Raw genomic sequence first — 12,334 nt, forward strand, 5'->3', positions numbered from 1 at the left:
TGTACATTTATTACAATACAAATAAGGACTTATAAGTTATAAATTAAAATATTGTATATATTTATAGTATTTTCAAACAAATGTATTCTAATATACAAGAAGTTCTTATAATATACTATTTGACACATATTTTTTTTTAAATCTTAAACAACTATCAACATGTTGATATTCATTCTGTAGTGGAAATTTTAAACATATTATTATGCTAAAAACATTTATTAAAAATGACACGTTTTAAGTATTTTACTATGAAACTCTCACCTTCGTATTTTTTTGGTTCGGACACCCAGTAAGTATAATATGTATTAATGTCCATTATCCTATAAGGTAGATTAGACAAGATGAACAAAATTATACTATTCGTGTATTATATTTATATACTGGTTTTTGGGTTGAATCGTGTTTAGTGCTGCTGGCGGTGTATATCAATATATATATATATATAATTAAGCAATTACAGAGAAATGTTCATAATTTTTTTTTTTTTAATAAAAAATAAAAAATAAGGTGTTCACTATTTTGATATTTTGATCAATGTGTAGTATAAGGAAATTAAACGAGAGATCTTCTTTTGGGTGGTCTTGGCAGTTGGCGTGAGAATATATTATTCAAGTTGTATTGTCTTAAGTTCGATTTTAGCATACAACCTGCAGTGTAGGTAGTTAAAAGACGTTTAGTATGTACTATACAGAGTTATACAATTAATTGTTTAAATTTTGAAATTTTTATAAATAATAATTATTAGCTGTAGAAAAAAATATGTATTTTAAATAATACTCTCGAAGTAAAAAAATAAGTAAAATAATTTACCTTTAATAAAATAAATTAATTTTAGAATAATTTCTTTTTTTATTAAAGTGTTACAATTATATGATTTATTTTAATCAGTAAGTTTTACCTACTTGTTAGATTATATTCATTAAATTATTATAGCAAGTGATTCTTATAAAATGTAATTTATTTTAATTTGTTTTAATTATCTTTTCATTGAAAAAAAAATTATTTGTATTAATTTACACGATAAAAATAACTATCTTATGTGTTTAAAATTTACATTCTAAACTAGAATTTTTATTTAGTACAAAGTTAAATTTCTAAATAATTGTGGAAAAAATTAAAATATGTATCTACACAAGTATGTTTTACTTCTAGTATAATAAAAAAATATAACTATAACTGTCTTACTTATAAATAATTACTACGAAATAAATATGAACTAAGTTTTAAAATTGCATGTTATAAAAATTACAGTATAAAAATCATTAACTTAATATATTTAAAATTTTAAACATAGTTTAGCTTTTCACTAGTCCATTTTACATTTTTTATGTAGGTATTCATTATATTAAATGCGTTGCTATAACCTGTCTAGTTTATTTTGTGTGGTCGACTGCGTTTGAACGACCATCAATATTAAGAGTAAAATATAAAAACAAACATGAAAAAACACTGATGATAATTTATAATATACTTCATCCTATAACATAGCAAGTTTTCTTAGAATTCTGTCAATTCTATTTATGTGATACGTATATCTGACGAATGTGTACTTCATAACTTCAATTCATCTATCATTTTATATAGTCAAGAATTATTTATTATCATTTAAGAAATTCACGAATTAGATTTAATAATTATTTAAACATAATTTTAGACTTAAATTTTAATCATATTGAAAAACCATGCGACCGAGCCGGGAGTAGTAAATTATAAATTAGCTGATAAACACGTAAGTTATAAAATATGATTAATTTATATCATAATAATTATAGGAGTGTAATATTAATAATAATAAAGTTATTTAAATATTTACGACTTACGAAATTAAAATTGTAACTGGGATAATATTTTAAGACATATTATAAAATGAATATATCAAAGGTAATTAAAAATGAATAAAGTAAAATATGTTATCTTTTGTTTTCATATAGATAAAAAAAATATATAGATATTTAGTAAGTTATTAAATATACCTACATGGTTAAATAAAAAACACTTTTTTTGTGCAATTATATTGTATTTGAAATTTATTATACTTGGTCACCCGCGCTATTACTAAAATCATGTGCAGAATAATATATTTAGAACAGATTATTTATAAAATCTCTATAACATAAAAGTTTGAGATGAAATAAAACATAAATTACTGAAAAAAATCAGATATAACTTTCTAATCAATGTCTGAAATCTATAGAACAAGCCTCTAAATGGAGCGAATTTAAAAAGAAAAAGAGAGATTAGATTCCCATAGTGGGACGATGTGCGGTAAGTGTTTGTGGATAAAATCATGGGATGCCGTGTGTTTTAAATGGAAATTAGGTATTCATTTTCTATACACATATAGATTCGTACGAATACGCGTGATATGTCAGTAATTTAACCATGTGCAGGTGTAAATTGTTTACCGATCGTGGGTGTATGCGCGATCATTGGATTTTAACTACATATTATTGTGTCATGGCTCATAAACCGCATCAGGGTTGTGATATAATAGCAACTGCAACTATGCACGTTTAACATATTATATATAGTTTTATTGTAAAGCCGTATGCGGTGTAGGAAGAGAGAACAAAAACTAGAAACGTGACCCTGCAGCCGTAGATATTTCATTAATTTTCACCAGGCTCCCGTCCTGCGGTGGCCGTTTTTTTCATCCTTATCAGCCGGTGTTATCGTATATTATGTAGTAGTACAACTCCGACCTTGAGCTAATAGAAAACACACCTACACGTCCTGTACACACCGCGGCACCGGCGGCGGCAGTGGCGGATTATCGAAAATGTGCCCGTAACATTGGACGCTGCCGCGTGAAAGTGCATATACACGCAGACATTATATAGGTAGGTACGCCATGCGCATGTGGCGGCTGCGACGATCTTACATAGTATAATATAATATAATTATAAGTGACACTGATTGACGTGACGCGATTGTGATCTGTATACTGCAAAAACAGTGTGACGATTAAATCGTGACGTACGCGCGTAATTAGAATCATAGTGCGATTGCTCGTTGGAAAACATAATAATATAACGTATGCGGTATACGAGTAAGCGTATGTTATTATACGTGGGTAGGTATATGCTTATCACGGAGTATTCGCGCCCAAAAAAGGACGTAATGCGTTCATTTCCTGTATTTCATACACCTAACCCCGGAAACAAGATATGCACTTCCTCTGCAGACTGCAGTGCAGGTCGTTCCGTCGCAATCGGTTGTATTTGATTTTCGATGATTACATTATAGGTCCGGGTATACCAGCCAAACCGCATCGTTTGTCCATTCGCACGAGAGCTAAAAAGATATAGAGTATGAATATTTTCGCCAGTCAGTTTCCAAACATATCATATTATATATTGCCTATACCTAATTATTATATTACACGTTTTTTAGACGTACGTGTATTTTAGTCACCGTGAATAGATCTCATCATGATTATTATAATACTAAAGTCGCACAGCAATAACTCTACCTAACCTAACTAATCACCAGTATACGGAGTGATGATTTCATTGAGCATTCTCCCATTTTTCTCTTGAAAAAATAATTTATTCAAAATTCTGATTTTTAGATATTATATTAAGTAAATTTAAAGACCATATTTTTAATTATTTAGTTTTTATACTATTTGAAAACTCATTTTTAATTTTTTTTCAAACGAAACAACATTTTTTCTGTTAATTATTAAGCTGATGACTTTTTTTTTTTAAATATTGATGTATCCAAACCAAAATTCGAATTATTAATTTTTAAGTTATAAAAATGTATATAAAAGATTAACGATTATTAGGATTTTAGTCTTTCAATAAGTTTTATAACTAGTTGTAATAGATATAATATTAGATTAAGAATTTTATTTTATTAAATTAGACAATTGTTTAAATTAAAATATAATTTTATTTTAATATAATTATAAAATATTGATGGGTAAATATAAATAATTATTAAAACTTTCAAATCATCAAAGCACGTATTTGTCAAACCTCAATCATGGGGCATGAACCTATTATCTTTAATACTCAAAGTTAAATAACTAAAAACTACTGGTTTGAATTTTGATTGAGATACATCAATATTTTCATGAAAGTTATCTGATTAATAATTAATAGGAAATAAGGTGGTTATCATTTGAAAAAAAGAATTTTATATTACCATAGGACACTTCTTATATGGTATACAAATTCTAAGTATTTTAAGTATATTTTAAAACTCCAAGAGTTAGCATTTGAATAAATGTATTATTAATAAAACAAAATATGTATGTAATCTTGTTCCTGAGTGAATCACTAAATTTAATAAGAAGTAAAATACCCGTATCAGAAGTCGAAGAATCCGAAATTTTACTCTGAAGAATGAAAGAGGTAGCTTTATTAAGTTTTACAGGGTTGGGCATAATATTTTTTTTATGAAATTTTTACCAACTGTTAAGTAGTATTCATAGGGTATTAAAGCCTAAAAGCTCTGTACATAGACTGTGTTGTTCTTTTGTCTCGAGCGAGTAATAGATTTCAAAGTGCTTAGTATGATATATTATTAAATTTTAAATATTACGGTACTCGTATACTAGTATGAAAGTAAAAAATCAATAAAATTATATAACTTGACAATTTTGTTATTTTTAGTTTTTTTAAATGTTAATTAAAACAATATTAAAAAAAAAATATCTGGGAAAATGTACGTTTATTCTTTATATATATACTTATATGTTTATTGTATATTATATTGTTTTTAGTATTTCTCAAGAATTTCAAAAATGGGTATAAATTGGTACAACTCGGGGATATATACCTAAACCTAATTATATTAAAAAAAATCTAGAGCAAACAATTATTAACGAATTGTTTAAGTGTAAAACGTATGTTAATCCCTTAATAATTATTTATAATATTTCTTTAGCTGGTTATTACACAGGTATTAGACAATAATGTGATATATATATATAAATGATCACTGAATAGGCGGGAACGCGCAGTATCAATGAACTCGACCTCACCTCTTATTAAATGTGTACAAAACAAGGAGGTGCACATTGAGTTTTTATATCATCCGAAAACTATTTATTTAGTTTTTGAATGCAACTTTTTACATTGGTTTTACATCCATGTTAGTGGCTATTGCAATTATTATATTAATATTTTTAGATTCAATTATAAATTATAATAATATAATAATATAATAATAATAATTTATTAATAAATAACGTCATTGACATCGTTAACGGTGAAATATTATACGATTGATTGGTAACATGCAGGCACAACATTTTTAAATCCTGTGTAAAATTGGTTTATAAATATGTTTTAAATCAGTCCAATGTAGCATAATCTCATTATGGTATACTTATTTATGAGTATTCAATCGAGGCGTTCGTTCCGACATTATAAGAAAAACAAATCTTATTTAAAAATTGAACTAGATAATATTAAGTTATATCTACTACGTAAATGATGTAATATTACTTTAATATTGATATTTAATTTTATACAATGTTAATGTTTATTTTGATTTTTAACGAAAATTTATTTTAAAATTTTAGATTTTTTATAAAAACTATTTCTTTCTGTAGTTAATTTACTATTCAGCAATATTGTTTTATATTCCAAAATTTACTCAGATTTTGTCATTTGTGATTAAACTGATTGTTTTTTATAAATTGTTTTTCCATTATTTTTTTTTGCTGTATTATTATTATTTAATAGATCTGTCGTTAGAGTTTCGTGACATCATATTATTTTTCAAATTATTCCCTAGTAGTTCATTTTATACTCGTACCAGTTCCGTGTTGTTTACGATCTAACAAAAACCATGTTGTATCGGTCCCTCGCCCTTTTGATGATTCTCTAAGTAATTTCTATCATTATTTTGTTGCTATGCAGTTAGGGTTTCCCAAAAACAATTGATATGTGAGATAAAGTTTTAAATTGTCAACATTCCTAAATTCCTTATTATCATATTAAACACTAATACAAATGTATTAATACAAAAATTAAAGTTTGTTTAGGCGTTACTATAAAAAGTGAAATGTACATATAAAGTAATTTGAAAAAAAACTACTTTTTATATTATACCGTATTATATTATGAAGTTATTTCGTAGTTGTTAATGTTGTTATATTTTATTAAAAAACCACTTTTTAAAAAATTTTAAATAATATTTATTTTTTTAAACAGTTGTACTACATAGTTTGTCCAATTTGAATAACCTGTTTTTACATTAAAGCCCGCTGGAGAAAATATTGAACGCCTACAACACTATAATATTTGAGTTATCGAGATAGGAATATATCTAAGTATTGTAGTTTATCAGTAATCAGAATATCATCGATGTAGACAATTTTTATATATGCCTAAAAGTATTATTATAAACTTTATATATTGGCCGTCTGGTGATTTAATAGCCTCAACTACAACGGTTATTCGCACAATTTATTCGTGTCCTATAGTTATTGACGTATTTGTACGTACGTTTATATAATAGTTATAATACACCAGATATCTTTATGTCTTTATCACATATTGCGCCCGGAGTACATTTGTATATTTTATCATTATATTATAATAATATAATGTATACATTGACACATTCAGTATTCGGCTTTGCTGGGAATTCCCAGTGGACTGTTCACGCGGACGGGTGGGGCGATGGGATAAGTTTAAATAGAACCAGTCGAAAGCATCCCCGTTTATTATCTACGAGTATATAGAACCGTAAACGTATCCGATATAATAATCACTGTTCCGTGGAGACGACCCCCCTTGGACCTGAATTATAGATGTATGTACATTAGTATATTACACACACACAAACACACAAAGTACACATCCTATCGACAGGATGGAACGCCTTCGGTAATAAACTATGTGTCTGTATAATATAATATATTTAATATATAATATTCTGATGTACATAATACATACGAGTATAGGCTGTATAGAGCTGTAGACTAGACTTAACGCATCATGCATACATCTAATTGCATTTTATATTATAATAATTTTTTAATATTTTTCTGTTCGTCTCTATATTAACGCCACCGACTTTAATGCGATATCCTTATGTACAACCATCCGTATACTATAGGAAATAATAATATATAATATTATTTACCTACCCACATTATAAGACTCCATTTACACGTCTTACGTAATAGATACATCTTACAAAATTATGATTTGAAAAGTGTTAATTACGTTTTTCTCATAGCCTTACCTCATTTTATTTTATTCGATAGTTTTTCAATTCGATTTAATTGTAAGTATTGACGTTAGGCCTCCTCCCACCGAAAATCAAAACAAATTGGCTCATAAGTTATAACAATAAAAAAAAACACAACACAACAACAACAACAATAAACCTACTTTCTTTATCTAAAAGGAATGTCGTGTTAAGTCTTTATAACGTGCAGTTAAACGTTTGTTGCAGCAGCATTATGTTTATAGCACTATGATAATAATATAAACTCGCGTCACAGACGGACAGCGAACATAAGTTAACCTACGGTAATTAGTCGGAATTCAAATTTCAACCGAAGCGGGTAACTCATTCATTATAACGATGGTAATAAACCAATATAGAAATGAACTATCAGTGTGCGTACGTGGATCTGTAAGTGGGTAAGATATTATGATTAATAAATAAGAATCCGTGAATAAAATAAATTGAACTGTGTTTGCTAACTGCTAAGTGAAAAAGGAAGGAAAAAATGTGTTTCATGTTGTTACCGTCGGGCACTGGTACAGATGTTATTTTAGTGACATTATTTTTGGTTACCTTATCGCTTTACATTTACAGAGACAGACGTATCAGCATATATCTGTGGTCATACTTATGAAAAATTATTTTAAATTAAGTATATAAAATATTAATTTAGTTACAAAAATAAATACATAGGTAAATACTGCACAAAGTTTTGTAAATAACTATCGATTAGTTGGATAATTATAATAATACTGTAAAACAAATATTACTTAACATTACGTACATGATTTAAATACATATCACTATCATAGCAATTAAATTAAAAAAAATACAAATCAAAGCTCTAATTTTAATATATAGTTAGTGTTTTGAAATACAAATTCTAAAAATGTTTAAATGGTATTTCAAATATTTATTTCTCAAAGTATTTCAACCTATTTAAAATACAAAAAAGGTATTTAAATACTACTCTAATACAGGTTTTAATTAAATACATAATAAGTTTGCCCGTGGTAGTATTTATATTCTAATTCAAAACTTAAAATAATACTACATAGTTATATGTAGTTATATGCGTGCAAAATTTAGATACACCTATTGTTTAGTATTGTGCTAATAAACTTTACAATTGTATGTAACGTGTATTATATTAATATTATAATAGGATCTAGGACAGTTGGTCAAAAATATTTCATCAAAAGATATTTCATAAAAAACAATTTGATAATAACACTTTTTGTCCAAGTACTTTTTCATCAATAACACAAATAGTGTATGTACTTAATTTCGAATAAGTTATTTTTATTATCATACTGAAATTAAGTCATCAAATAAAATATTTTTATCAATTAAAATTGTCGTTAAAAATGTATAAACATCAACAATTTCCATATAAAAGTATTTTTAAATTAATATAGTATTATTGTTTTTTGTAGGTCATATCAAGTCAATCATTAAAAAAAAAAGATTTTTTAACTTCATTTATATACTATAAAAAACAGAAGTTAGGTCAAAATATATAACACGACCGTGACGACGTGCCCTTATACCTGTATACCTACTAGTTGGAAGATAAGGAAATAAGAGAATAGTTTTAAACTATTATCTATTGAATTCGAATACTAAACATGGAATTTAGAAACAAACTAAAATTTAATATTATATGACCAATTGTATTTTTGATGAATTATGAATTTGACCGATAACCTTTTTATGAATTTTTATTTTTAACTAAATGTTCAGATATCTACTATAATAATAATTAATAGAAAATAATTTCATCTTTATGGATAGGTGTGATATAAGGTTATGGTTCTTTAAAGTTAGATAATATAAAAATTGATTAATTGTAAAATCTATTAATATATTTATATAGATAAATGTTTATAAATTTTAGTTTTTCTACGATATCAATATTTTGTTTAGTTGGATTAAAAAGGTGACAAACGATGATAGTTGTTAGATTTACTGTGCATTAAACAAACGCTTGCGCAAGGGTATATTTCTTTTCTTTTTTTTTATATGTAACTTTATGTTATATTTTAATTGAAATATAAAAGTGTTTGATTAATTGGATCATAATCAGAAGTTGTAGCAGAACTAGTTATCATTAAATGAACTGATATATTTTATATAGCGTATAATAAATCACCATGTAAGTTCTCATCTAGTCATTTACATACCCACCACGCCATCTACAGTATTAACCATATCAACAGGATTTTTATACTTGCCTAACTTTTAAACATAGTTTCTGAAAATTAGTAAATTCAGCTTAAAAATATTCACACAGATAGACGTATCCAGATATATACAGAATGTATTAAATTGTTTTCATTTCGAATTCAAGTAAAGTAGAAAACTACTAATATTAATTTGGCTTTTTGACTTTCTGTATTAAAAAAAAGTAATTTATTGATAGAAACAAACACGGTATAACACTATGTGTATTCTTATAATATTTACTTAAATATGTATGTACTTATTTAATATATAATATATATATATATATATATATATAACTGTAATATAACATATTTGAAGATATGATTATACTATTTCTATTTAAACAAATGTTTTTGCTTTGATCGAGAAAGTTTGATTGTCACATATAAACGGGTTCTGTTAACGTAATATTTTCTGAATTTAGAGAATGATAATGTAGGTATATAATATATACATTTATATGTGTAATTTTATATACTTGAAATACTTAATGGGCATTGCAATCATATGTGTGATGGATACGATATGCGTTCGCGTAAACAATTTATCAAAGGTGTGACCTGGAAATTATCAAGTATTCCTGAAATGGTCCGGGCCAGGTCTCACACATACGGCTTGGTAGTTAGTAAAGATGAAGTAGAATGCACAGAGGAATTTCGTTTTGGGCGGCGCGCCGTCATCGTTGATACCTACCGTCTTATAGGATTATATGTTATTATGAGCTGGGCACATTCGTCAAACTAGAAAAAAAGCGGTGCTGCAGTGAAGTTGTTCGATCGATTAAAAAATAAATATGGAATTTATGAATGACAGTATAAAAGGGTTAACCATTTATTGGAGCCGTATTTATAGTATACATGTTTTGTTGATTAAAAACTATGCGTAGCCGACAAATAATATTTTATGAATTGTATGGTATTATACATATCATAATTTATAGCTTTTAATCATTTGAAAGTAAAAGCATTTTAACACAATTAGAAAAAAAAACATCAAGCGTAAAATACTACAGTTTCGTTTGATTTATGACATGAAATATTTTATAACATAATATGACAGGTATATATCGTATAGAGTAAAGATGATGCATTTAATTATTTGATATTATCGTTAGTTCAATGATACCATTTTGAATTTAACAATGTTTTTTGCGTAAGTTAATTATTAAATGCACAATACGTGGAATAATAAAGTATTATTGAATTTTTCGGCAACTGTATGATTGTTATGATTTTCATAATTTATATGTGAAAAAAATAGGAAATAAAGAAAACATTGTACACATTGTGTTATAAAACAAAGCACGTGCTTCGGGTAGTACGTGTATGTCTGCACTGGCGGAAAGATGAATTATTATCTCACGTTATTATAATATATTATGAAAACGTCACTTCGAATATTTGTGTGTTTCTTGTCTTCGTGATCTTAGTTTTCAACGATCTCAAAACACTGAGGCGGCCTCCTGATAATTTATGCTGACTATATGTTGGGTAAACGGTTCTTTTAATGTGCCAAAAAGGTAGAATCCCGAAAAATAACAAAATGTTATCTCAATATACACTCTTTTTTTTATTATTAATATAATAACTTAAATTTTAAATTGCGTTTAGTGTAAAGATTTTTAAAATTGTAACTAAGTTAATAATAATAACAATATATGAATTATATATATATATATATATATGGTTAATTAACGGGAAAGATTATAGAATTAAAGTTAAAGTACCTATTTTATTAATCGTTGGTGGGAATAGTGATAGTTGATGAAAGATAATAATGTAAGCTTAATTATTGAAAAATGACGACTTAACCCTTTAATGCTGCATATTATGTAATTTTGTATAATATGTATACGTCTTTTATAATAATAAAATCTTTCAGAAACGCAGAAAAATTTGAAATAACTCTCACAAAAGTAAAAAAAAAAAAAATAGAAAAAATCTTACTACTCAATCCTCAATTAACTTATCAATTTTCACATGGGTCTTTGTGTAACATATTTCTTAGAATCTCTATAAAACATCTTCACGACGCAGCAGAATAATAATTTTTAAGGAGGTTTTCCTATTTTCCAGTTGGGCACACTACAGTCAACAGGACAGTGGACACCCACTGGATGAAGATTTTGCTTACTGTGTGTCCAAATGTCCAATAGAACACAATTGATAAATTAATGATACCTACCACATAAGCTTGTCTGCATCATTATTGTTTATCACTCATCTGTATATTCGTGTAAACGTGTTCCGAAACTTACCATTAATGATTAATAAATTATTAGACAAAAAAAAACAATATTTCAATACGTAATCAAAATATTAATTGTTTGTTATTTTCTCGACCACAGACCACCGAGAGCAACGCCAGTGGAACGGATTCGCCGAGTACCGCGACTACGACGACGGCTATGACAGCGACGGGCGCTGCGGTCGGCAATTTCTACCGTCAGTTCTCGAAGAAGAACAAGAAGAACAACGAAAAAAAGAAGAAGAACAGCAGCAACAACAACTACAACAACAACAACAACAGCAGCAGCAACAACAAAAAAACAGATCGTCAAGACGTGCCGGTCGCCGTGGTGGCGGCTACGTCGACGTCCGCCACGCCGACCGCTGTCTCCGTCACCGCCGAGGACACCACAGCCGCCTCCGAGACTGCCGAACAACACGCCCAGGACCGGCCGGCCGCGGCCACACCGTATAACCCGCGGCTCCGGCCGGCGCTCGCGGCCCAAGTGGTCGAAGCGCCGCCGTGGCTGGTGGCCGACCACTTCGTCACCGAACACGTCGCTCACGAACACGTGTCCGTGGTGCCGGAACCAGATCACGCGGACCCGGTGCCGGCGGCGCCGGACGAACACGCCGCCTCGCTGCAGCCGGGACCCGCGACGGCCGTCTGCGCAAAAGCCCCG

At 28.3% G+C, this 12,334-nt stretch overlaps 1 protein-coding gene across 1 annotated transcript in view; it reads left to right on the top strand.

Moving 5' to 3' along the window:
* LOC113552374 (puratrophin-1-like) overlaps positions 1 to 12,334 on the top strand; it is a 159,294-nt gene that overhangs the window by 12,237 nt on the left and 134,723 nt on the right. Inside the window, 1 exon segment of the mRNA XM_026955246.1 lies at positions 11,771 to 12,334. Within this exon segment, the coding sequence (XP_026811047.1) occupies positions 11,771 to 12,334 (564 nt within the window).

Source organism: Rhopalosiphum maidis, chromosome 2 (genome assembly GCF_003676215.2).
Source record: "Rhopalosiphum maidis isolate BTI-1 chromosome 2, ASM367621v3, whole genome shotgun sequence".
Lineage (NCBI taxonomy): Eukaryota > Metazoa > Arthropoda > Insecta > Hemiptera > Aphididae > Rhopalosiphum > Rhopalosiphum maidis.